The sequence below is a fragment of the Vulpes lagopus genome, chromosome 18, assembly GCF_018345385.1.
Source record: "Vulpes lagopus strain Blue_001 chromosome 18, ASM1834538v1, whole genome shotgun sequence".
Classification (NCBI taxonomy): domain Eukaryota; kingdom Metazoa; phylum Chordata; class Mammalia; order Carnivora; family Canidae; genus Vulpes; species Vulpes lagopus.
This window is the reverse complement of record NC_054841.1, coordinates 42,165,078-42,192,426: the sequence shown is the minus strand read 5'-3', so window position 1 is coordinate 42,192,426 and position 27,349 is coordinate 42,165,078. Positions and strand designations below refer to the sequence as shown.

Below are 27,349 nucleotides of genomic sequence, written 5' to 3'. Positions count from 1 at the left end.
TGTTCTGCTTAAAAAGGAATAATCCTAAAAAATCAAATTAAGCACAAGGCAAGAAATTCTAATATACATATCCCCTAAAAGCAGTTCTGCATATGCATGAAGTTTGCTTTCATAAACAGTCCTTGGCTGGGAGTTTTGAATATGTTCTTGAAAAAAAGTGCACTTGCAGGGAAACAAGTTAACAAAGAAGTACTGAGGGGATGATAGGCTCGTTTTTAAGCATGAAGAGAGCCCAGAAGAGACACTCGGCTATTAAAGTTGGTTTCCCAACCAGGAGAACACTTTACTTGCTTGCTGGAGAGTGCCCCTTGTAGGGCATTTTATTTTCTATTTCCCATAGCAATGTGAAGCCCATGATGGAGAGCCACTGCATTTTCCTGCCCAGTTCTAAGCTGCCTGTGAGGCCACCAGTGTGGTTATTCCACCAACAGCAGCAAGCTTTTTGCTGGTCAACATCCATCAGCCGCTTACCGGAGTTTCAGAGTGTGCTGAAACTAGCATTTCTCAAGAGTCTCCAGTCTGCTGGGCAGAGATGAACGTTGGATGTGGTACCCATGCCCAGAGGAGAACACCTGAAGAAACTGGCATGCCTTGGAGGCAACACAGGTGGCCAGAGGCTCATGCTGGATTGGCAGTAAGCACAGCTCCTGCCAAAGGCAGGTGCTGGGCTCAAGATTCGCAGAGCCTCCGGGTAACAACGTTCCTTGTGCAATGGGAGAAAAGTCCTCATCTATGCCTTGGGTCCAGTTTCTGACCCAATCACAAAAATCTCTCTTCCTTTCTCCTAGTGACCTGGATAAACCTTTCATGCACACCTCTTCCTTGAACCCTTCTTAGAATTCTGCCCCTGACCTAGAGTCTAACTCCCAGACCAGGTGTCCAGGCTACCTCCTAAACATGTCTGCACCTCCTGCCTCCTCTCCTTCACCTAAATATACCCCTTAACTCCACCAGTTACCCTTCATTCAAATCCTAGACCAAATGCCATCTCTTCAGGGAAGCCTCTCTCAGCTTCTCCAGCCAGGGATAATTTTTCATTTCTCCATGCTCTCCAAGGCATCTTTGTTATGAGGCAATTCATGCAATGACCCCCTCACTTGTGTCAAATCCTGTCTCTACCACTTATTAGCTGTGTGACCTTACACAAGTTACTTAGCCTTTCTGTACCTCCATTTTCAAAATGGAGACAATCCTGATAATAGCTATTTCAAAGGGTTATTATGAGAATTAATTGAATGGATACATGCAAAGCACTTAAAACAGTGCCTTAACATAGCAACCACTCAATAGGTGTTAGCTTTCCTTGTGTTATTTTTAGCATTGGCTGTGCTTAGCATTGTGGTGATTTGGGCATCTGTCTCCACTCATAGGACATTTTGCAAGCTCCTCAGAAGCCTGCACACCAACACGAATAGTTTCATAAATATCCAACTAAATTATGCCCTATGCTTTTAAAATGTACTTCTTACTATGAGAAAGATCAGAGATATGCAAAAGTAAAGTGAAATCTCATGTATTCATCCTAGGCTTTAACAATTATTAACCCATGACAATATTACTTTCTATATTCCCTTACTCATTCTCCTTTCCTTCCTCCTGTCCTGAGCCGCACATTATACTGAAGAAAATACTAGGCAAATATTTCACCCAGAGGGAATTTTAATAAACATATCCTACACTTACGGGAAGGTGCTATATTCAACTTCTCCTTGTGCCAAGAAGGAATTATCTCCAGGACAGACCCAACCTTTTGGACCACAGATCCTCCTAGTGCTATGGGCTTGAACCTTGAGCCACCTTCTTTCCATAAGTGTTGACAATAGTAATTATGGTTTGAAAGACCATGATTTGAACTGGTACCATCCAGTCTTTGTAAACAAACCATGGCAGATGAGGATCTTCAAGCATGACTTGATAATTGGGAAAAGCCCCATTTATAGGTCAGAGTGGGTCCCGTGTCTTGTGTCAGTGGCTTTGGAATAGAACAGAATCATATGTGCCTGACTCAACTCTGTCTCGGGCAATTGGACACTTGGGAATATTCACCATTAACAATGAAGAATTATATTGCAGTAAGCCCTGATTAGTCCTAGTTAGAGGATTTTAGCCAGTTTCAAACTAAACTTTCAAGAACAAGTTTGCAGATGGAAATATTTAAAATAGAAGTCATCTCTGTTTTTTTTTTTTCTCATTTGTGTATTTAAAGAATATTCTTACGGCATATTCCACAGGAAGACTTTCTTGGGGAGGTTGTGTTTGAGTTCAGGAAATGGGATGTGGCAGGGTGCAAGTGGGAACTATTGTGTTGGTTATATTTTTGTGCCTGAATCAATCCATCAAAGATTAATTTAGTACCTACTAGCTGCAGAGAGAAGGCAAGTGACACATCTATTGCTTACTGCCCTGCTATTGTGTGGACAATTGATAATCAGCCATGCTGAAGCCAGGCACTTCCTCTTGGTCCTTCTCCATACAATGTACCAAACCACCACTACCAGTTATGTCTTACCCCTGGCTTAGTGATATCTATTTGGTAACTTCATATCCCTGTGTCTGAAAATGGTTTATTTGCTAAGTTACATCAGGATCTAGGATTTTAAATCACAGAAGGTATGAGAAGCTTCATGTCAGAAGTTTTCAGACCTTTTTGATACATCATTATCCCCTACACGTACTTTCAAACACTACATGATAATTTTAAAGCAGCTGTGGAAGTTAATAAAGAGTAAACTGTGCTATTGGTTATCAGCAATGATCTTTTTAAAAAATATTTTAAAAAATTTATTTATTCATGAGAGACACAGAAAGGCAGAGACCTAGGCTGAGGGGAAACGGGCTCCCTGCAGTGAGCCTGATGTGGGATTCCATCCCAGGACCCTGGGATCACGACCTGAGCCAAAGGCAAACGTTCAACCACTGAGCCACCCAGGTGCCCCAGCAATGATCATTTTAAAATGTTGCAAATTTAATTGTTTTTTTTCTTTATTCTTTTCTGTATTTTCTGTAATTGCCAAGCCCCAACCCATGTGTACTTTCTGTACCCCAGAGAGACTCTAGTCATACAACTAAAACCTTCCCTGGCCACTCTCTGGCCATGATGCTTTCTGTCTTTTATAACAAAAATGATACTTATAAAATAATGATACAATTTGTATTTAGAAACATTTCTGAAGCTTGGGTTCAAGCATTAGCTCTGACACATACTCGTTGTTTGACCAGGAAATCACACAACTTCTCTGAGCCTATTTCTTTATCACTAAACAGAGAATGGTAACATTTATTTTATCTACATGAGTTTCCCATGGGAAGTAAAAGTGATGTACACATATTGTTATACCATTAATTAAAGTTCATATGTTCTCATGAACTTCACCCAAGAATATCAGTAATAGGAAAGCACTAGGTTTAAAACCTAGTTGAGGGCAGCCCTGGTGGCGCAGCGGTTTAGCGCTGCCTGCAGCTCAGGGTGTGATCCTGGAGACCCTGGATCAAGTCCCATGTCAGGCTCTCTGTATGATGCCTGCTTCTCCCTCGGCCTGTGTCTCTGCCTCTCTCTCTGTCTCTATGAATAAATAAATAAAATCTTTAAAAGGAAAAAAAAAACTAGTTGATTTTGAGGGTGCAAGCCACACATCTTTATTTTTTGATATTTCTTATAAGCAATCAACCAACGAGGCAAGAATTGACTTAGAGAAAAAAGAGACTGCATATTTACATGTTTAGTAGCAAGAGAAGCTAAAGAAAAGTCATAACTTTGGATGGACCTTTGAGTAGTTTAACCTGATTGGATGCCAAGCACTACTTTAAGCCTATAAGGATAATATTGCATTGCACATTTGAAAGTGGCTAAGAGACTAGATCTTAAAAGTCCTCATCACGGGCAGTCCCGTTGGTGCAGCGGTTTGGCACTGCCTGCAGCCTGCGGGGTGATCCTGGAGACCCGGGATCAAGTCCCACATCGGGCTTCCTGCATGGAGCCTGCTTCTCCCTCTGCCTGTGTCTCTGCCTCTCTCTCTGTGTCTATGAATAGATAAGTAAAATCTTAAAAAAAAAAAAAAAAAGTCCTCATCACAAGAAAAAAATTTTTTGTTACTATGTATGGTGTTGGGTGCTAACTAGACTTACTCTAGTGATCATTTTGTAATATATGCACATATCAAATCACTATATTGTATACCTGAAATTAATATAATGTTATATGTCGATTGTACCTTAATTTAAAAAATACTTCAAACGTTTGCCAATACTGCTTAATGCTTAGCTGAAAGGAACTACATGAGCTCTTATGAGGTTACAGCAGAAATACTTTTCAAAAACATTTGGACGTAGAGCAGAGGGGCAAAATAGTTTTCTTCAACAGATCAAATGAAATGAGCATGTTTTAAATCATCTTGTGGTGGATTAAAAAGGATTTCTTATTATTTCTACTTTCTTTTATCTTTAATAAAGTGGCAAATAACTCCCAATTCAACAGAACAAAATAGTCAAAAGACAACTCCAGAGGACCATTGCCATTTTAACAAAATCCAAGAATTTAGAGAATGTATCTGTAAAGGAGAAAAAAAAATCACAATATAATTTAGTGAAGCCCTCAGATTATTTTGTTGGTGATGTTCAAGCTTTAAAAACAAAGCAGAGTCAAATAAAACCCCCAAGTTTGAAGTCAAAGACAACTCACGAGGCCCAGTTTACCTGTTGAACCAGTCATCTGTGTATCGAGGGTAAGGGTAGGGGTCATTGCCGCTGAAGTCATAGCTGGCCTCGGCATTCTGAAAAACACATAGTGTCTCATTAGGTCAATTAAGCCATGTACAGGCAAGAGCAAATGCTGCAAGTCAACTGTTTTATGTTTATAGGCCCTCTGTGGAGTGCACGCAAAATGGTGACAGAGCTGGTGCATCCTTGGATCTCTCTGTTCTTCCTTTATCTCTTTCCAGCCTCTCTCATCCCTTCCCACCTTAGGCCCCTCAAAAAACTGGCAAACCTGAGTCCTGTGCTCTCCAGAATGGTTTCCATTTTAAGTTGAGTTACCACCTGTCGGTGAATGAGGTTCACCTGGAATCCAAGACTCAGGTTGATGGTCAGAATGTTCGAGATCTTATGTCATAAATGAGGCAACCTCTGGAGTTTTCTGGCTTTATGCAAAAGGCTCACTTCTAGTTCCCTCCTTCGGACTGACATAGGCTTTTCCTTTATACTTTTGTGTGTTTAACCCCTGCCCAAGGCCTAACATCAGCACAATATCAACCTCATTTATTCACTCAAGAAATGTCGGGAGGAATCTAACATATGCCAGAGACTTTTCCAAATACGAGAATGCAGTAGTGACTTCCCTGCCCTCATGTAACTTATAGCCTAGCTGGGGAGACAGGCATCAATCAAATGATCAAACAAATAAATATAAAAATCACAAACTGGGAGTACTCCAACAACCTACAGTATTCAGTTAGAAGTTTAAATTCTATACATCCAACACCTCCATTTTTCCCATTGAGAGTCTTTCCCCCACAGAAATCAATTACATAGCCACTGAAATTGGTTCCACTTAGGTCTTTGGTTGGTCTTTCTTTCTGGTCCACAATGGGAGATGATCCACCATCTTTTGATGACTAATTCATCCCTTCCCACTGCCTTCTCTGCTTGCCGGGGATGCTGATAATGAGAATCCCATTCTTCTCTGCTTTGTTTTTGAGTTCTGCAGTAAAGATCTAGAGAGTTTCCTGGCCCATTGCATACACTGGACTGGAAAGCACTGGGTTAGATATTCCAGTGTGGGCATTTCTTGATTTTATGGGTCCTGAGACATATTCAAGAATTGTGCCCTTTCATGAGGTAAAATACTTCAGTTTGTAAACCTGATGTATTAGTGGCATAATGTTTTTAAGAGCAAGTTAATGAATTCTGTTAGTTTTTGTTTCTATTTGTTGGATGACAAAGGGCTATTAGTCACCAGTAGTTATAGAAATCAGAATTATAATACTAAATTTATTTAAATAAATATTGTTTTTGTGGTGTTACCCTGAAATCTAAAAAAATTTCAAGTTTTTATTTAAATTCTAATTAGTTAACATACAGTATCCTATTAGTTTCAGTTGTAGATTTAGTGATTCATCACTTACATGCAACACCCAGTGCTCATCACAAATGCCCTTAATACCCATCACCCATTTAACCCATTGTCCTGCCCACCTCCCCTTCAGTAATCCTCTGTTCTCTATAGTTTAGAGTCTTTTTTTGGTTTGCTTCTCTTTCTTTCCCCCCGCCCCCCTGTATCCTATGTTCATCTGTTTTGTTTCTTAAATTCCACATATGAGTGAAATCATATGGTATTTGTCTTTCTCTGACCGACTTATTTCACTCAGCATAATACCCTCTAGCTCCATCCATGTTGTTGCAAATGGCAAGATTTTATTCCTTTTTGTGGCTCAGTAATATTTCATTATATCTATACCACATCTTCTTTATCCATTTATCTGTTGATGGACATTTGAACTCTTCCATAATTTGGCTATTGTTGATAATTCTGCTATAGACATTGGGGTGCATGTATTCCTTAGCATCAGTATGTTAGTGTCCTTTGGGTAAATCTCTAGTAGTGTGATTGCTGGATCAGAGGATATTTCTATTCTTAACTTTTTGAGGGATTTCTGTACTGTTTTCCAGAATGGCTGCACTGGGTTGCATTCCCACCAACAGTGCAAGAGGGTTCCCCTTTGCACAGCACCCTCTCCAACATCTGTTTTCCTGAATTGTTAATTTTAGCTCTTCTGACCAGTGTGTGGTGATATCTCATTGTGGTTTTGATTTGTATTTCCCTGATGGTGAATGATGTTGAGCATCTTTTTATATGTCTGTTAGCTTTCTGGATATCTTCTTTGGAGAAATGTATATTCATGTCTTCTGCCCATTTTTTGACTGGATTATTCATTTTGAGGGTGTTGAGTTTGATAAGTTCTTTAGGGATTTTGGATCCTAGCCCTTTATCAGATATGTTACTTGCAAATATCTTCTTCCATTCTTAGGTTGCCTTTTAGTTTTTTTTTATTGTTTCCTTTGCTGTGCAGAATCTTTTTATCTTGATGAAATATCAATAGTTGATTTTTGCTTTTATTTCCCTGGCCTGAGAGGACATATCTAGTAAGAAGTTGCTACAGCTGATGGCAATGAGGTTACTGTCTATGTTCTCCTCTAGGATTTTTTTTTTTAAGATTTCATTTATTTATTCATCAGAGAGAGAGAGAGTGTGCGCACGTGAGAGAGAGGGAAGGGGAGGGGCAGAGACACAAGCAGAGGGAGAAGCAGGCTCCATGCAGGGAGCTCGATGTGGGACTCCATCCCGGGACTCCAGGATCATGCCCTGGACTGGAGGCAGGCGCTAAACCACTGAGCCACCCATCCCCTTCCTCTAGGATTTTGATGGTTTGCTGCCTCACATTTAGGTATTTCATCCATACTGTATTTATTTCTGTGTTGTGTTAAATTTTTTTAATTTAAGAATTTTTGGCTTTATTGAGGTATAATTGATATACTTCACATGTAATAAGCTTGGGCACATGCATACAATTGTTATCATATCACCACAACCAAGGTGCAAAAACATGTTCATCACCTCCCTAAACTTCCTTGTGTTCTTTTGTGTCTGTGTGTTATTTTTGATTTTGCCTTGGTGAGAACCGTTAACACCTTTAACCTTTAACCTTACCACAGTTTAAAATATATAATACTGTATTGTTGGCTGTGTTGCACAACACAGTTCTAGAACCTACTCATTTGCATAGCAGAAACTTCACACCCATTGAAAACCAATTCCTTATCTTCTTCCTTCCTCTATTCCACTCAAAATTTGGACCAGTTCTTGTGTCTTTGGTGTTGAACAATTCTAGATTCTAGAATCTAGGTCTTCCTTTAATATCTAGTCATCAGAGAGGATATCCTCCTGTCTCCTCTGGCCATAATCATTGGCTTAAAATTATCTACTCCTCCTTCTTCACTTAGATCCCAAACTACTCTCGTTAGCTTTTTAAAAAGTTTAATTCTCGATCTGGTCTATATTTCCTGTCTCTGAGAGACCCACTCAGATTTGGCATGGTTTGTTGTTGTTTTTACTTTTCTTGAACTGTTTGGATTTCAGTTCTTTTGAGGAACATTACTTTAAAATAGTAACTATGTTCATTTACCCCTAACTTTCTCTGAATTTGTAAGACAAGTGCATTCTTAGGTAGAGTTAAAGGATGTACTATCTAGAGAAATCCAAGTTAACACCTTTTCTTTTGGGTTTCAAAGGTGAAATTGAAACCTAAACAATAGGGGATCCCTGGGTGGCGCAGCGGTTTGGCGCCTGCCTTTGGCCCAGGGCGCGATCCTGGAGACCTGGGATCGAATCCCACGTCGGGCTCCCGGTGCATGGAGCCTGCTTCTCCCTCTGCCTGTGTCTCTGCCTCTCTCTCTCTCTCTCTCTCTCTCTCTCTCTCTGTGTGTGACTATCATAAATAAATAAAAAATTAAAAAAAATTCAGACTTACACAGAAAAGTTGCAAAATAGAAAAAATTCCTGTTTAAAAAAAAAAAGAAACCTAAACAATAGATTTGAAGACTATTTGCTAAGCCTGGTTTGTTTCTCCATAGAAGGAAGAAAAATCACCTCGTTTAAGGCAAATCAAATGGAAAATTCAATGAGTAGCCATTGTGATGCCCCCAGAGGGGGCGTGGAGGGCTACCTTTTTCTTCTGAGCTGTGTTCTGGAGTGGGTTGGAGGTATGTTGGAATGTTCAACTTTGGAGAGGTCTGGGGCTCATCTTAGAACAGCAGTGGCTCTCAGGGGTGTCTTATCTAAGGGAGTTGGGGGTGGGGGGGCCACTCTGTGTTCCTCTGTCAGTGTGGAGCAGCAGGCAGCGGGAATATTCTGTGAGAGGCTGAGGTTAGTGAGAACATGACAGAACAGCTGGCCTAGAAATTTTAGGGTTCAGGACACTGAGGATCCGAGGTTCAGGCAGGATCCACACGGACTGACAACCAAGGCCAGTGGGAATGGGGATGCAGAATGGAATCTAGGGGTACAAACAGTGAGATCTAAGCACCAGCACCTCGGCACTCTCTCCTAATACTATGCTGGTCCTTTGAAGCTTGAGGACAATCCTGCAGACATGAGGGTGGGAGGCAGCATCTGGGTTAACCAAGATCAAATTTCTGCCTTGAATGAGCGCAATTAGGTTGGCAGGTAGAAGTTAAATTCTATTAGAAAAAAGAAAAATTGGAATTTTCTGTGTGTTTGCTGCCTGATTACCCAGTTCACAAGCTTTTCACTCTGGTTCACTTCTCTGGTTGATAATTATTACCTGTGGTCTGGGCTGAGGGCTTTGGGCTCCAAACTGGTTCTGGAGAAAATGGCTTGCCCTGAGGTGGGCAGGGGCTGGAGAAGGCACTGCACAGATCTGACAGCAGAACTGGCAGTCAAGAATTCACAGAACTCTGAGACCACTTTTCTGACAAAAGAAAGACCACGTGTTGTCTGGGGTCAAATTCACCTTTGAATGTTGAGATGGTTGGTGACTTACAAACTCTGTTTTGTTATCTTTTAATTAATGTGATAACTAATGCTTAATTCCTTGTATAACAGTCTACACTGAGTATTAAGGAAGGCAAACTGTTGTGCTTGTTTTGCTATAGGTTTTTTGGCTAAAAATAAAATGGCTTATAGCAAGAATGAGCAGTGAGCAATTTCTCGTAAGCATTCTGTTTATGCTTTTATAGCCCAAACCAAATCATTTATGAATTTGAAATACAACGTTGCCTTCCATAAAATTATTTGTGTATAGGAATAAATTAAACTGGCCTTGAGTTATGCTGGAATTTTCTAAAATAGTGATTAACATGGACATTTAGGGACAAGTGGTGTCTCTGTAAATTTAATGCTGTGGTCATCCCAGGCTAAGTCAGTCACTTGTTTTGGTTCGTATTCTTCTATGACTTCTTTTGAAAGTGCACTAATCTATTTTCATGCTTTAGACTAGCTGTTTAGTGAACATAATTTAATCATTGATGATTCAGGATCAGGATGATTCAGAGTCATCACGAAGAAGGTGAATTATCATTGTACCATTGTGAAGAAAGTGAGAAGACTGGACTGAATCCAAACTGACCTCAGGGCTTCCCTGGAAGTTATTTCTCGAAGAAACTTCTGATGATGGCTCACTTCTCCTAGAAGATTTGAGTACAGAAGGAAAAAAAAAAAAACCCTCTCTGGTATTTAATAATTCTCAGGCTTAATTTCTGAGTGTTTGAATGGGTAGTTAGGAATTAAGACTAGATTAGCCCATAGAAAGGAACTTTAATAATTATGACTTTGGCTGTTGTTTGTACTGTGCATTTTTCCATTAGATGGGCTGCCTGAACACTAAGCTAAGTAGGCCAGGAACTTAACTTCTTTTCAAGAAATCTTAGGACTTCTTATATCTCAGGTGCTGCCTTTGTGCAGACAGGCTGGCAAATGGCACACATTGGATCCCAGGGCTGGTCTCACCGTGAAAGCTGGTGGTAAACACAGTGGTAACCATGCCTTTTGCTTTAACACTCTCATAGAAGCTTCTAAGATGCCTGAGACTGAACCTGACTCTTGCACTGCCACTCTTACCCCCAGATCTGGAATTTAATACATCTGGGATCCGTGGACTTTGTTGCTGGATGGTACACAAGGAATATGTCTGTAGTTATCAGCTTGGAGTAGAGAGAAGGAGAGAGGCCTTCAAATCAAGCAGATCTGGCTTTGTACCTAGGCTGATTGGTCTTGGCAATTTTCTTGTTTTCTGGAAACCATAGTTTCCTCATCTTTAAAATGCAGATGATAAAACTGGAAGTACTTGGTTGCTGTGAGGATAAAATGAAAGAATCGATGTAAGCTGGCAAGTGCATTGCCCAACAGCGTGGCCACTCTCTCACCTCTTCTTCTTTTGTGTCCTTCAGTTTCTTTGATGATCTACAGTAAGAGTTACAAAATATGGTGCATGCCACATCTGGCCCTCTACTTCTTTTTGTAAATAAAGTTTTGTTGGAATATAACCATGTCTGTTTAGTTGCCAATGGCTGCTTTCACATTCTAATAGTAGACCTTAGCAGTTGTCATGGAAGCCCACAAATTTTAAAATATTTCCTACCTTTTATAGAAAGAGTTTGCCCAACCCTTCACTGTCACCTTAGGCCTCTTGGGTCTCCAGGCTGCTCCCTGAGAGACTGAGGCCTACATTATAGTATCTCAGTATAGTATCCTTGTCTTCCCAAGGAGCCCCCTTAGCTCTGAGACATACCTATCCCACGTCCCATCCCTTCTAGGTGGGCTGTAGCTGCTGAAAAGGAAGCTGATAAAACTAGCCTCATATCATTGCTAAGAGTTTGACATTTACCTCTCCTGGGTTTCATGCCAATCCAAAGTGGGTTATCAGGTATGACTATGGTCAGAAACCAGAGGGGCCCTGGTGGAGGCAGAAAAGAGCATCCAGCTGGGATGGCAGGGAAGCCCCACTGTTGTTTCAACCATCCCTGTCCATCACTGGTTGAGGGCTGCTTCTAGGGGCAGCAACCTTCTAGCTCTTTGTCTTTCCATCTACAAGTGTCCCTGTGGTCAGAACATCACTCTCAGCCGGTGTTTGTAGTGAATAGCCCTCTGGCATGCAGAGACAATCGCCAGGTGATATAGGTACATATGGTATCTACCACACAAGGCCTTGCCCATCTTTCATGTCTGTGATGCTGCATTGACATTCTTATAGTACCAAGCTTTCATAATAGGACAATACAGTTAACATGGGGGGCCACAGCTGTGTGAGTGAACAGATATCTTCAGAGCACTGAGGAGCAACCTCTGTGGTTTGATTACAAAACTGGGAATGTGGTATCTTTAATCAGGGCTGCCACGGACAGTTGTGCAGGTTGTACTCTGCATAAGGTGCATAACCAAGGGGAGCAATTAAGGGCTGCACTGGACTCCACAAGCCATGGGGTGGGGCTTTGAAAAATAATTGGCCAGCCCTGGGGGAGCAGGCATCCTTTTCTCATTTGTTTGCCCAGAGGAAGGGGGCTGTTTTGCAACTCACCCACTGGTAGGGAGTATTTTTTTCAATTTCACACAAATTCATGTAAGTCCTTCATCAATGAACCATGGCAAGCAGTAGATCTCTCTAGTTAGAGTCATATATAAGCACTGTCTTCAAAGAAATTGTACCAGGGAGACAAGATGTCCCCTGTGAAATGTCAAGTAATACTAGCCTTAAATAATTTCTCAAACAATAAGAGTTTTATGAGTACAGCATGGCATATGATTAATCGCCAATGAGATTCCAACAGCTATAGGTACTCAGAACAAGAGAGTACATCCATCTCACTTGTCCGTTTATTCTGGCTGCTACTTTCCCTGAAGGCATTTAACCAAATAACCCAGCTAGGAGCTATGTAACCGTATTAGCTGAAATTGTACTGCGCTCATGGACTAATGAGAGAGAAATGAGCTTTCCCAGATAGACTTGCAAACCACAACCATATTGCCCCAGAACAAAGCTCATCTGTATGGAAACTGAGCAGCAAAATAGCCCAGTCCATTAGAGTCTAAGAAATTTTGCTGTTGTGCCTACTTGTGTCTAAGATGGTCATGGCTGAATGTTCCCAACTGTGCCTATTTTGATTTTCCTCAGATAATTCTCCCACATGCACTGCTTTAACGATAGTGTTCAGCTCACTTTTGACTGAAACCAACATTAAAGGGATTTATGTCTATATTGAGTCTGGCTGTAAAACTTAATGAAATTTAACATTTCTCTAATGCTCAAAAATTTAAAAAAAGGATGCACAGTCAGAAAATTGTTTGAACTCTTTCTTTTATACCCCTGAAATGGCCAGAGTTGTGCATTTTTCCAGTGACAGAGTGTTCTCTGATGGTGGATTTGACACCTCCTACCATCACTTGCTTCTTGTTCCTGTCAATTCCAGTAACTTCTCTAGACATGGGAGTATTCTTGGGGTAAGAGAACGAGGTAACATCATGGCCAGGCTGGGCAAGGATCACCATGCCCCCAGGCCATGTCCTGGACCACTGGGTTCTTCTATCTTCCAAAGCTGAGCATCCCTTTCTGTGGCTTTCAGGCCACAGATCTGAGAGAGGTTCTGAGCACTACACATAAGGGGCAGGGGGAACTATGAGTTCCCAATGGTCAACACAGAGCCTTAAATTAAGGCTGCATGTCTTTTCATTTCCATGGAAGTTAAAATTCTCTCATTGTATTGGATATTCTCCAAAACCCTGTGTGATAGGGGAGCAGATGAGAAACAGTCAAAGCCACACACCTGGATGGCCTCTGTAGAGTTCTCTCTGCCTGTCCACATTTTGTCTTGTCTGGTTTTTTTAAAAGGGCAATGAAGTCTGTATTAGGCTGGATGAGGCTGATTCCCACCCGTAAATTTTAAGAGCTGCCCTGAAAGTGTGAATTCCGGGGGCTGACCTGATGCATTGAGGAGAAGCTGCCACTCAATGTAATTAGTTTCCATGAGCTGCTTTCTATGACAGGGTCCCATACTTGTTCGGAAAAAATTTACATCTTTATTTTCTGCTATTTCTGCTATTAGCTGCTAACTCTGATTTAACAGTTCCTGCAATTATGGGTGAAGACTCTAAGCCACCATATTATAAGCAGGACCTGTGAGCTGGTCACCAACACAGACTTTCATATTGCATTATAGTGGCTGATAGGCTGAAATATCTACTGATTCCTACCTGCCACTAAATGTTATTGTTAAATGGGTAAGGAAAGAATGATACCTATTACCATTCCACACATGTGGGTTTTTACTCACTGAAACTGCATTTCACTCTAATTACTTTCTTTGATTGTCTTATATATTTTGTTTTATGAATTTATTTTTTTAAAGATTTTATTTATTTATTCACGAGAAACACAGAGAGAGAGAGAGAGAGAGAGAGAGGCAGAGACACAGGCAGAGGGAGAGGCAGGCTCCATGCAGGGAGCCCGATGTGGGACTCAATCCCAGGCCCCCGGGATCATGCCCTGAGCCAAAGGCAGATGCTCAACTACTGAGCCACCCCGGAGTCCCTGTTTTATGAATTTAAAACATTATTCTAAGAATGAGGGGAGACACTTGTGTACCAGGTGGTCGGTGTGCAAATTGGTATAATTTCTCAGAAGAGAAATTTAGCAATATCTATCAAAATAAAGGGCACACAGGCTCTTTGACCCAGCTGTTCCACTTTGACTAATTTATCCTAAAGCTATACTTGCACATGTATGAAATACTTGCTTTTCAATGTATTCATGGCAACATGATTGTAAATGTGAAAGAGCAGAAGTAGCTCAAGTGTCCAACATCAGGGACTACGGAAATAAATGATGGGGTCCCCTGAAGATGCTTTTAAAACTCTGCAGCCTCCACAAAGAATGAGGAACCAAGCCTACCATGAATTCATTTCTATGAAATATTGTCAAGCAAGAAAGGCAATGCGTAGAATAGAATGCCTTGTGAGCTCCCATTTGCACAGAAGAGGGTATTCTCATACAGTACTTCTGGAAAGATACCCAAGAACCTTTTTTATTTAGTGCTTTGCCTCTATGGAGGGACATGGGGTCTGGGTGGAAGGAAGACATAATTTTCATGGCATAACCTTTTATTCTGTGTAAAAAAATATTGCCATATAATAACAAGTAACTGATAATGAATGCTTATTTTGTGCAAGGGGCACTTTTAGATGCTTTGTATGGATCAGCTACTCCTTATGATATCCTTACATGGTAGGCAATACTCTTATCACTCTCATTCTGTGAGCAAGGAAACCCAGGTACAGAGACATTGAGCATTTTGCCCAAGGTCACACAGATGAAAAGAGACAGAGTAAGGCTTTAGACCAGGCAGCCTGGCTCCAGAGGCCGCTCCCCTAACCATGCAGCCCTGCTGCTCTCCATAAGAACCTAACCAGCACATACTAGTACATGCATTGCCTAAAAGAGAAAAACTAATATCTAACAAATAGAAAGGGACAATTTAGTGGATTTACTCCCTACAATGTCAATGGGTCATCCTCTCCAAGTCCGAGGATCTAAATTGAGCCAATAATTTCACTCTCACCCTGGGACATACCTCACTAAAATGCCAGGAAGCACATCTCTTCCTCTGCAACATCCATTCATATTTTAAACAGCATAGTTTTGTTTAGTAAATTCTCTCACCCAAGGTAGGTATGATGTCTTTGAGGCCTCAAGCGGCAAACGTGACTTCAAAGAGAAAGCTCATTTTCCTGCTCTCAACAGCAAGTCTCTAGCTACTTCCTTTTCCTCTGTTGATCATGTTATTCCTCTTAGAAGTAGGACCTTTTTTGAGAAAAAAAGTAGGCCTTTTTGTTTGTATGTGAGGCAAACAGCAATGATGAGTGGAGTCCTCAGAAATGAAAATCTTGGGGGCAGCCCCAGTGGCGCAGCCTGCAGCCCAGGGCCTGATCCTGGAGGCCCTGGATCAAGTCCCACGTTGGGCTCTCCTGCTTCTCTGCCTCTCTCTCTGTCTCTATGAATAAATAAATAAAATCTTAAAAAAAAAAAAAAGAAATGGAAATCTTGGAAATACTTCTTCTTCTTCTTCTTTTTTTTTTCCCAGAGCATTTTTAGCACTGTCTGGGGTTTCCTTCCTTCTTCCTTCCTTCTTTCCTTCCTTCCTTCCTTCCTTCCTTCCTTCCTTCCTTCCTTCTTTCTTTTCTTTCTTTCTTTCTTTCTTTCTTTCTTTCTTTCTTTCTTTCTTCTTTCTTTCTTTCAATTTTACTTATTTGATAGGGAGAGAGAGCACAAGCGGGGGTAGTGGCAGGCAGGGGGAGAGGGAGAAGCAGGCTCCCCACTGGGCAGGGACCCTGATGTGAATTTTGATTCCAGAACCCTGGGATCATGATCTGAGCTGAAGGCAGAAACTTAACCGACTGAATACCCCTGGTTCCAGTTTCTTAGTTTGAAAATCTTTGGCTGAGAATGGTCGATGAGATGCATGCCCGTGGTGCCTTCAGTAACATCAGACTGTGACTTGTTCTGAAGCACTCCTCCATCCTTCTTAGTATGCCAACAACAACTCTCCATCAAGTGCGCCATGTCTTTAATACCTCTCTATTCCTTGTCGTCCGTCTCCTTATCTGACAGAGGCAAGCATGGGCAGGCAGGACATCCAGCTTGAGTTGTTTTCATTGTATTTATTTTGACAGTTACTTCTATTTATGTCAAGGGATATTGGTTGTTTATCTGTTTGAAATAGTGATTTATAGTTTCCCTTGAAAACATATTCATTTATGTTAAAGAAGTGAGTCAACTTAAGGAAATTTAAGGAAATCTGCTCGGTAAATAATAGCACCATAGCAAAAACTATGCAGATGTGTTGTGGCTGGTCATGCTTGGCAGACCTTGGGATAAAGCAATGGTGGTATTTCTGACAGAGTCATCAGAAATGAATATCTGCACAGGGGATCTGAAGGAGTCATGGAACAGACTTTCTGTCCTCAAATCTCAATCTTGTCACTCGGCATTTCAACGTCAGAGCTTCAATTCTTTATATTCTGTCGGATCTTGGCCTTTGTTCATGCCTTCAGCCTATTGTTTACTTATTTTCTTCATTGAACAAGTATATCTTCAGCACCAATTGTTTGCCAGGCCCTGTAGAGTAGCAAGTCATTTTTGGAGAGGAAGATCACATTAGCTGGGGTAACTTACCTTTAGCCCTGGTGAGCAAATTTATGAATTATGGACTGATCCCTGAGTTTTCAACAAAGTTTTGGTTAGCAGCTAACTATGTTTCTCAACTTAGGCTGCTCAAGAGAATTGCCTGGGGAACTTCTAGAAGTATGAATACTTGAGTGATCCCTGGATTCTATTTAATTGTTCTGAGGCCGGCTTGGGCATCAGTAGTTTTTTTTTTTTTTTAAAAGTCTATGCCGGTGATTCTGATGTAGAGTTAAGGTGTAGAACCACTGAGTTAACACCTTTGTTCATTGCTTATATTCTGGCTCCCTTGCTGTGTCCAGTATGGCCTATGACCAGTAGCACTGACATCACCTGAGAACTTGTTAGAAATGGGGTATCTTAGGCTGTACCCCAGACTGGTTGAATCTGAATGTGCATTTTAATCAGATCTCTAGGGGATTCATGTGTGCACAGACTCTTTCCTTCCTCCTCCTTCCACCTAAATTCTCTGGCAGGAAGAAACTGAACTTGATAAGCCATTCACATTTTACCATGCGTTAAGTTCAGTATAGTGCCCTTTCCAATATTATTTGGTGTAACAGAAGAGAATGGACATGGGAAGGTGCCAAGGAACTCAATCTCTAGGAGTAGAGATTGAAGAGTGGTATTTTAGAAGCATTAGAAGCTTCTTGGCATCTCTTAGAGTGAGGTGCTTTCTATGGAGAAAGTTCTGAGAATAGAGTTATCACATTCTGCAGGAGACGCCTGATGAACCAAGGAAAACAAAAAAGCAAGATAAAATGTGCAGTTACTATGCACAATATTATTACATTCTCTGTACTTCTGACGGGCAAAAGGTGTTGCAGAGACTGATTCGGTAAGAAAGAAGAGTGGAAGTTCAAAGTGAAGGCTTTCCTGCTGTTAAATAATTTCTGATGAATATTAAGGTTTGGATTATTTTTTGCTTCCTGCTGCTTAAAATAAAGTCTCTGTCAAAACTTTAAAAATATACCCAATTACAGACAAAACTAAATGCCAAGCTGCTTTAACAGCAATAGGAGTCAAGCTATTTCTTTTCAAATGTGTGTACATTTCAGTGCAGCCTTAGTTTTATACTCTGCCTCTTTTCTGAAAAGAAACAACGGTGTTTCCTGGATTCCAACAAGTGATATAGACAAACTGAAGTTAACGATCTAGTAGGATATAATTTGGATTTAGTAAAACTGAGAGTTCACAGAGGCAACTGAGAGTGTGCTCTGATGCCATGTGCACTCATTGAGTGGCCTCATTTCCCAAAGTCGACCCCTGAGTAGATACCTCTCAAAGCCGATCCCTGCGCACCACCTGCCCTTAGCACCAGTCAGTCCTCCTAGCCCTGTGCTAGACCTACTGGCTTCTCCCCTTCCCCAGGGCCCTGTTCCACAGGGACAGGGGTCCCTGTGCCCTCACAATGACAAAGTCAACCCTGAGTGAACTGTACAAAAGCAGCTTGTGGCAGTACGGCCAACCTTGATTGGTTCATTACCTGTCACTTCAAGAGAGGCTGACACAAAGGCAAGGGCTTGATTTTAGGCTGAAGGAAAAGACAAGACATTGATTTAAGAAAGGCAGTCCAAGTTCGTCTTGGTGACTGAATGAGAGGATGAGGAGAGCGATGATTCAGGGACAGCAGGGATGTCCTCTGGGACCCTGGAACCCAGGACGGAAGGGAAGGGGGCGGCAGATGAGTTTACAGTAGCTGCCGTTGGACCTCACACCTCACAGGGGAGGGAAGATGGAAGGGGCTGGAAGTAGCCTGCTCATCAGGCTAGTCAAGCCTGCTTCTCCAAGTTGCACAAAGACTGAGTGTGCTCTCAGGCCCTGTGTAGCAACCTTGCAAATCAGCAGGACTAGATCGAGATATCGTTTTGGAAAAGGAATCAGAAGAGCATGTAGCAGCCATGGTCTAAATTTGTGTTGTCAAGGTAATGAGGTGCAAGTCGATTTGTGTTTCCCTTTTTGCCTGGGTGTTCTGCAATGTTGTAGAATGGCTGCTCACAGCTTCCGTTCCTTTGGGTCCTCTATGAGGGCTCTGCTTGCCTTTGAATGGCTGCTGAGGTCCAAGGCCATTACCTAGGAGCTCAGATGTCTTGGGAGAGTGAGACACTGGTTTGCCCCTCTCTGTGTGATTGATTATACAACGTCACTATCCCCTGCCTCTCATTTTTCAGCCCTAAAAATAGCGAAGAGTTCACTGATAACTGAGTCACCTCATCAAAGGGCTTGCTCTGTTCAAATGTTATGTATTGGAGACGGTCTTAAGCACATCTTACACAATGTTTTTACTTCCTGTCAAGAGCATAGCATCACAAATGAGGTGGTGTGATCACACAGAGGTCTGTTGTTATACATACAGATATAAGTTTTAGGTATAAGCCACATGTGCATATAATTCAACACAAATTCATTTCGGTTGAGCCTCGCAGTGATTTTGAGAACTGAGTATTGTAACCCCCATTTCATAGATGGGAAGACTGAGGCTCAGGGAGGTCATGTGATTTGCTCAAGATTTTTCAGTTAGAAGTGGTTGAGTTAGTACTAGAAATGTGATCTTCTCAGTCAGACTCCTTCTCTTCTCTCTGTATTGCATGGTATCTGTAGATCTTTCTGACCATAAAAAGTGGGGAAAAAATGATAAGACTGATAATCTTGCTTATTCCAGCACCGTTGAAATTGGGTGAGAACATTCATACCTGAGATACATGATATAGCAGCAAGATATGTGGTGTGTGTGTGTGTGTGTGTGTGTGTGTGTGTGTGTCAGGGGCGGGGTATTTCTCAGGGCTTTTGGTGGTCACTCATTTTTGCATCCATTATAAATCAAACTCAAAATCTTTTGGCAATTTTTTCACTTGTCTTTCTTTTTCTTTTTCCCAAACAGCTAATCTCTGCTTTGGTGATTCTTTTTAGGCTAATCTTGCTAACAAGAGATGATGGAAACAGTGTTATGACCTTAGAAGAGAAGCAAAAAGGAAGACAGGGCACATTGTAAATATCTCCAGCGTTTATAGAAAAAAAAAAAAAAGCCTTACATTCGAATATGCCCAATTTCGTGTTCCCAGCTAATGTGAAATGTGACACAGGAAGGGACTGATTCCCAACTGTTCTGGAGAAAGATTAAATGCACTTCTGGTTCCTTTCACAGCTATTCATCATTTTAATTGGTTTTGAAGCCAAAAAAACTTGACAGCATTTGTGATGAGAACCCAACTTCATAATTCATAAACTATGGAAAAGTGATTACAGCCTTCATTTGGAGGCTGTGCACACATCGTATTAAGTTGCTACAAGGATGGAGCACCAGAATCCACATTAATCACACGATCTCTTTGTGCACAGGGGTGGGGGTGGGTGAAGGGTGGCACCAGTTGAATTATGGACACTGTTTTTTTGGGAAAGGAATACAGTGCTCCAGACCTTTTGGGGATGACATGCCCTCCCCTCATGGTGCTCCTTGCCACCCTGCTACCATCATCAGTCCTAGCATTTTTTTAAAAAGATTTTATTTATTTATTCATGAGAGACACAGAGAGAGAGAGAGGGGGGGGGGGAGGCAGAGACACAGGCAGAGGGAAAAGCAGGCTCCAGGCAGGGAGCCCAACATGGAACTCGATCCCGGGTCTCCAGGATCACGCCCTGGGCTGAAGGTGGTGCTAAACCGCTGAGCCACCCCGGCTGCCCAGTCCTAGCATTTTTAAGAACCATGAGGAATGCTCATTGCCCCTTGCCTTGCCATTCTATGGCTTTCTCCCCCCTCTCAAATGACTCCCCTTCAGCTCCATCTTAGCATCTCCCTTTTGATCTTCTCATAACCCAGAACAGTGACTCTGTCCCAACCACAGAAGCCATATCTCTTTTTCCGCTCTCCACTACATGTTCTCTCACTCCCTCCTTCATGCATCATCATGTATCTCACTGCAGCCTGCAAATCCCCTGCCCACACCACTTTCTTTTTGTGTCTTCTCCATCCTATTTGCATTCGCACACTTCCAATCAACATTGGACCACATTCCCTAGAATTTTCAGTATCAAGTTCTCACTCCTTAGCTTTACCCCAAAGCCATTCATTACCAGCCAACAACTGATTTCTCTCTGGCTCAGGACTCCCCAAACTTTTTCTGGAAGGGCCAGGTGGTCAATGTTTTAGGCTTTGTGGGCCATATGGTCACTGTCACAATGACTTATTTCTGCTTTTGTAGTGTGAAAGCGGACATCAAAGATGTGTGAACAAGTGCATGTGGCTGTGTTCCCATAAAACCTTATTTATGGATAACAACTATGGAAAGGCAATGGGTGGGCTGTACTTCATGGAATCCTGTTTATTGTGAGTTGAACTGTGTCTGCCAAAAAGATATGGTGAAGTCATAGCCCTGGTGTGGAAGACCAAATCCCCTGTGAATGTGACCTTATTTGGAAACAGAGCCTTTGCAGACTTAAACAAGTTAAGTGAGGCCATACTCAGATTAGAGTGGACCCTAAATCTGATGACTGGTGTCTTTATAAGAATGCCATGTGAAGGGATTGATACAGAGACCAGAAGAATGCCAGCTGTAGATAGAGACAGAGATTGGAATGATGGGTCTATCAGCCAAGGTATTCAATGCTTGCCCACAACCACCAGAGACCAGGAGAGGGGCATGGAACCAATTCTCCCTCAGAGTTTCTGGAAGAACAATGCTATTACCTTGATTTTGGCCTTTTAGCCTCTAGAACTGCGAAAGAATACATTCCTGTTGCTATAGGCAACCCTGTTTGCAATAATTTGTTACAGCAGCCCTAGGAAAGGTGTGTATGGCTCTAGGCTCTAGTGTTACGTTCTTCCATTCCCATGCAAGCAGCTCCATCCGTGCGTATCCTCTGTGCTGTTTCATTTATCCAGAGTTTTCTCTTCTCTAAAGCCAGAGAACTTGAGTCAGCTCAACTATGGCCTCATTTAAGAAGATCCCTCCCTCTGTGACCCTCTGCTTTGGATAGATATCTGTCCATGATACTTGCCTCCATTTTTCATCATCTCCACTTTATTGTAAGTGGTTCAAGGATGTGGACTGTGTCTTACTTGATGCCACTATGGACATAGCAGATGTCAATGCAGGTTCAATGAATGAATGAACTAATTACAAGACAAGTGATTGTTTAAAATAATTTGTTCATTTTAGTATCATTTGATATTATGAGAGTTACAAGGTGGAGCTTGCTCATTTTCTATATATTAACTAAATTATTAAAATAAGACCATTTGTTTTTGAAATTGGGCAGAACAACACAAGTATGCTTCCAAGGGTTTCCAAACTTCTAAAATTCACTTTTTCATTAGTTGTATTTTTGTGCATTAAATGTTGATTTCCCCAAACCTCCTTGTTTATGTGCCAGTGTCATATTATGTTATTTATACTATGATTAGCTATGGTGGTGTTGTATGTAGCATTATTTGTATATTTTAATTGCATTTTACCCTTGTTATTTTAGAAAAACAAGTGGAAAGTGAAAAAATGAAATAAGCTGACACAAGATATACAAATAGAGGTCTTACACACTTAATTCAATTGAAACAATATAGAAATCATTATGTATGTAGCAAATGGAAACCTTTAACCTCAGTTGAGTACTCATTGAATTTAACTCAGCTGTGTCCAGTTGCGATAGAAAAGAAAAAAATTTAAATATTTTCTTTTTGAAGGCAAATCATCAAAACTTATATGTAAAAGTTCAGATATAATAAGAATTGTATAATTGTGATTTTTTTTTAGCTTTCTGGGAATATAATCACATTATAAAGTCACATTTAATGAACAAATTTGGGAACTGTCTATGTTTTCAAAAAATTTCAAATGGAAAAATATTCAGAATTCTATTTAAATTTATTTCCTTCAGTTAAAAATCCCAATATCTACTTGCTATTTGTTCAAAAATCTTTACAAACCTTTTAAGATACAAAAATTCATAGGAAAAGGAAAGGAAATGGAGTGTCCTGGTTTAGGTTGACTTAAGTCAGCCCTACACATGGGCAAGTGATTTTCTGGAGTCATTGGACTGAAGTCATCAGAATCCACATCCTGAGTTCCTTATTCCATGCTGATGACACAGCTGGAATAAGCGGTCAGACAAGACCAGATCATAACCTGTTCACTCCTAGACACATGCTGCATAAGTGAGAACAGTATTCATGAGGAAGAGAATTCAACCCCATCAGCAACTGAATTGTTTCTTGGCTTCTTGTACTCTAAGGAGATTAAATAGTAGTTGGGTTACCATATGACCTGGCAATCCCAAGATAAAAAGAAATCTTAATTTCATACAGAAACCTGCATGAGAATGTATATGGTGACTTTATTTATAATTGCCCAAATTGGAGGTCATCCAAATGTCCCACAACTAGAGAATGGGTACACCATGTTACATGTACACATGATGGAATACTGTGTGGCAATGAAAAAGGAACAAGTATCAATATATACAACCACATGGATGTATCACAAATGCATGACAACAGCCAGGGTGAAAAGGCTAGGATTCCAGGTATACGACATTCTCTAGAAAAGGCACAACTATAAGGGCAGAAAATAGATCTGTGGTTTTAAGGGATGGAGGGTGGGGGCTTCAGAGGAGTTGACCACGAGGGGCAGCATGAGTAAAGTTTTTTGGCATGATGGGGATGTTCTGTGTCTCTTGATTGTGGTGGTGGTTATGTGATTTAAGGCATTTGCCAGCATCATAGAACATTGCACCAAAAAGAATACATTTCACTTTCTGTAAAAAGAACAAAAAAGTGAATGGAAAACCAGCAATTGGCTTTCTGACTAGAGCCATTGCATGTGATAATAAGTAAAGTGCTCTTATCCTGGTGAAGTTTTATAGTTATAGCTTTGGAATGTACTAGCTTTTCCCTCCAATCTTTTTTCCCCCCTATTCAAAAGACCTATTTTCAACAAAATTGACTAGTGGGTGGGTCATGAATTCTCTCTGACTTGGTCAGCAAGATGCTGAAGCACTGGCTTTGGTGTTTTTCCTGTGCATTTCATCACAGCGACAGGCTAAGTTTCCTTCAGGGTCATGTTCTTTCCGGTTCAGAAAGAGTTTAGCTCCATTCAAGAAGAAAAAAATACCTTGGGGGGATATAGCCAAAATGTGTTTGTTAAAAAGAGTCCTATTTCTTGAAAGGTGAGCTCTTCCAGATGGGGCTTCTCTGGGATGTGGATGCAGGATGGAACTCTGCTTCTGAGAACAGGGCACACATCCTGGAGAATGTGAGCTTCATCCTTTTCTCAATCCTCATCTCTTGCCTTCCCATCCCAACAGCAGCTCATTACTCAGCATTTAAATGGAGGCTTGGCTGGCAAGAGAGGTTCCCTTCAATTCATCTTCATCTCTGGCTAATTACTGTAATTGATGCAACACTGTTTCTATCCCTAAATCTATTAACCAGCAAATGTTCAAGTCATACGCTCTCAACTTTCATTAATCCCATTGCTTAACAGTTTTTTTTTTAATCATGTGTTTTATTTCCTCATTATGGAAATTTCAAGTCAGCAGTGAAAATAGGGACATGTTGGCCTCAGCATTACCTTTGTTTTTCAAGGGCATTGGAGAGTCTTTGAATATTGCAACATTCTCTTTCCTTTATTTTCCCTTCTATGAGATCAAAAGGAGAAGTGATGCTTTTGGGAGGACTGTAAATTGACTCAATCTTTTCGGAGAATAATTTGAGAAGCTTTGTCAAAATTAAAATTGCATAAACTGCTCACCTCTAGGAATTTATCCTAAAGGGAGAGTCACACAAGAATTCAAAGACCTATGGCCAAGGAAATATATTCATCCCATAGTTAATAGAAACAGAATATTGGGGGAGAATTGAAAAGTCAAATTTTAGGGGCTTAGTTGAATAAATTATGGTGTATCCATACTATGGGAGAGAATATGTTGTTACATAACAAGGCAGAGTGCACAATGTGATCCACTGTATGATTCCAGTTTTGGAAAGAAAAAATCTGGAAGATTCACACAAAACAGCCACATCATTAAAATTGGGAAGTGAATGGGGGTTGTAGAGGAGGGGGGAGAGAAGGGAACTGGCAGTTTTTATTTTATCTGCTCTTCTGTAATGTCTAAATCTTTTTTATGATGAACAAGCTTCCTTCTATATAAAAATGCAAATATGGGAAAAAAGCAAGAGTGATGGGGCTCTAAAGATTTAGTAATCATGATTAAACAATACCCCTTGCAGCCTGTACAGCAACTGGAGAGTTTCCAAGTGCCTCGGCATCTATTTCTTTCTTTTATGCTGGGGACAATCTGGGGAGGTGGGCGGGCATCTATCTTCTCCTCCATGCAGCCAAAGTGCAGATCTTCCGGACACAGGCAGTTCCCATTCCTGCTCTTCCCACATTCACTGGGCATTCTCAGTAGTAACCGATTTCTAAAATAGCTCTTTGGCAAATAGGTTATTTTAAAAATTGTATTTTAAAATTGAAGTATAATTCATCTGTGATGAATTAGTGTGCAGCGAAGTGTGCAGCTGGGTGAGTTTGGGCAATGGGTACGTCCACCCATGTAACCATCATGGCAGTCGAGATGGAGGACGCTTCCATCTCTTGGAAAAAGCCCTTCTCAGTTAATCTCCACCCTCCTTGGTCAACCGCTAATCTGAATGGAACCAGAGTGTAGGTACTTCTCTTTGTTTGTCCCCTGCCTTCTTCAGCTAACATAGTGGTTTTAGGATCTGCCTGTTTTGTCGCATACATCTGCAGTTTGTTCCTTTGGTTGGGGAATGGTATTCCATTCTATGAACACACCCCACTTTTATTTAACCATTCACTTTTTGGGAATTTGGATTATTTCCAATTTTTTATAATATGAATAAAGCTGCTGTGAACATTGGTGTATATGCCTTTTTATGAACACATGCTTTCATTTCTCTTTGATAAATACTTAGGGGTGGGATTGCCAGATGTAAGATAAGTGAAACAAAGGTGTTTCACTTTGTAAGCGACTGCCAAACCCTTTATTCAAAGGGATCGCCCCATTTGACATTCCCTTGAGCAATGTATAAAGTTGTGGGTGGGTTTCGTCTCCCACAAATACCTACCTTTGGGTACCTCTGTAGGTATTTTCCTGTAGAGCAAAGAATGAAGGAAACTTTCAGCAGCAGTAAACATAGGACTGAGCCTTTCCTGAGTTTACTCCCTGCCCCTCCCCAGATTTGGACACACCAGATAAATGAGTCCTGGGCCCTGTCCTAGGAGACACATCTTTTCTTCCTGTTTTTTTGTTTGTTTGTTTTTTGTTTTTGTTTTTGTTTTTTTTTAAGCTGGTAGTCTTTAGAGCTGCAAAGTCTAAGATGTCTCTAGGCCTTCGCATATTTCCCCATTCTTTCCATGTGTTTTACTTCTTTACTTCATGCGGTAGATACTTGTTCACCTGAGAAATCTGTCTCTCATCCTCCTGCATTCTTTGGCTATATCAGTGGCTGTGTGTCTCAGGGACACACAGCTGTGAGGACTGCTGATGACCTGGGTATTCATTTCGAGCTCCTCTGCTACAAGCACCCTCCAGTCTGGCATTTCTCAGAGCATGCTGTACCCACCACGGGCTTTGCACTAGGAGTTTCAGGGGTGGACTGGGTCTATTATTAATGATTGTCTTTCTTGTAAGAGTCTCCATTATGGTATTAACACACAGTTACCTTTACAAACAATCTATTAAGTGAAAACAGTGAGTCTATCAAGTAAAAATCATTAAATAAAGAATCGCACAGTGGGTCATATTTAGAAAACCCCAGCTCTTGTCCAATTCCTCACTAGCTATTAAAGACACCGAGCAATGTGGTTAATCATCATAATCAAAAGAGATTTGCTGAGTACCCATTGTCACTCAGGATATAATGAGCCCCGAAGTAGACACGGGTCTCTGCTTGGGACTGAACATCAGTGATACTGTTACTAAATATATTCCTATCAGTTCTTTGTGATGTCTAACTCTCCATGATGTGTGAAAAACCCGAGCATCCAATTAATTTCCAGATCAACGCTGCATGCTTTCTGATTAAGCATCATAAATGCTATTCAGAGCTCTCTGTGGGCTGGTCCGGGTTCCTGCTGATGGCAGAGCAAGACATTAAGATCGCTGCTAAATCCTCATCTGTTTCCCAAGACAAGGCTCCTCTGGACCGTAGAGCCTGAGCTTACGAGGTGCTTAATGAGGCTAGCAGTATTTGACAATATTTTGTCTACTCTCTTTAGAGATATTGGTTTTGCAGATATCACCTTATTTTAAGTGCTCCGGAGTTGTTTGTTTGTTTTAAGAGGAAGAGAGAAGTAATATTTAGTGAATGTCTCCTAAATTTGGGGCACTTTACATTTTCTCTTGCTCTTTCTTTTTTTAAAAAAAACATGACAGCCCTTTTGCAAGTAATCTTTCTCCGAGAAAACTATCCCCATATGGTTTCCCGGCTTCCATTCTTGCCTACCCACAATTCATCTCCAGAGCAAACAGATCTTTGAAAAATACCGTATCCAGGCATCTCTTTCCACACCCCATCGCTGCCCAGAAGAAAAAGATTTCCCTTTGCTTCCACGATGAAGTTGCAAACCTTATGGTTCATTAAGTCCACA

The 27,349-nt window shown here is 41.1% G+C and overlaps 1 protein-coding gene across 1 annotated transcript in view; it reads right to left on the bottom strand.

Annotated features, from left to right (window-relative positions):
• PCSK2 (proprotein convertase subtilisin/kexin type 2) overlaps window positions 1-27,349 on the bottom strand; it is a 249,775-nt gene that overhangs the window by 65,996 nt on the left and 156,430 nt on the right. Inside the window, exon 6 of the mRNA XM_041732130.1 lies at window positions 4,693-4,769. Within this exon, the coding sequence (XP_041588064.1) occupies window positions 4,693-4,769 (77 nt within the window). The remainder of the gene's footprint in view (window positions 1-4,692; window positions 4,770-27,349) is intronic.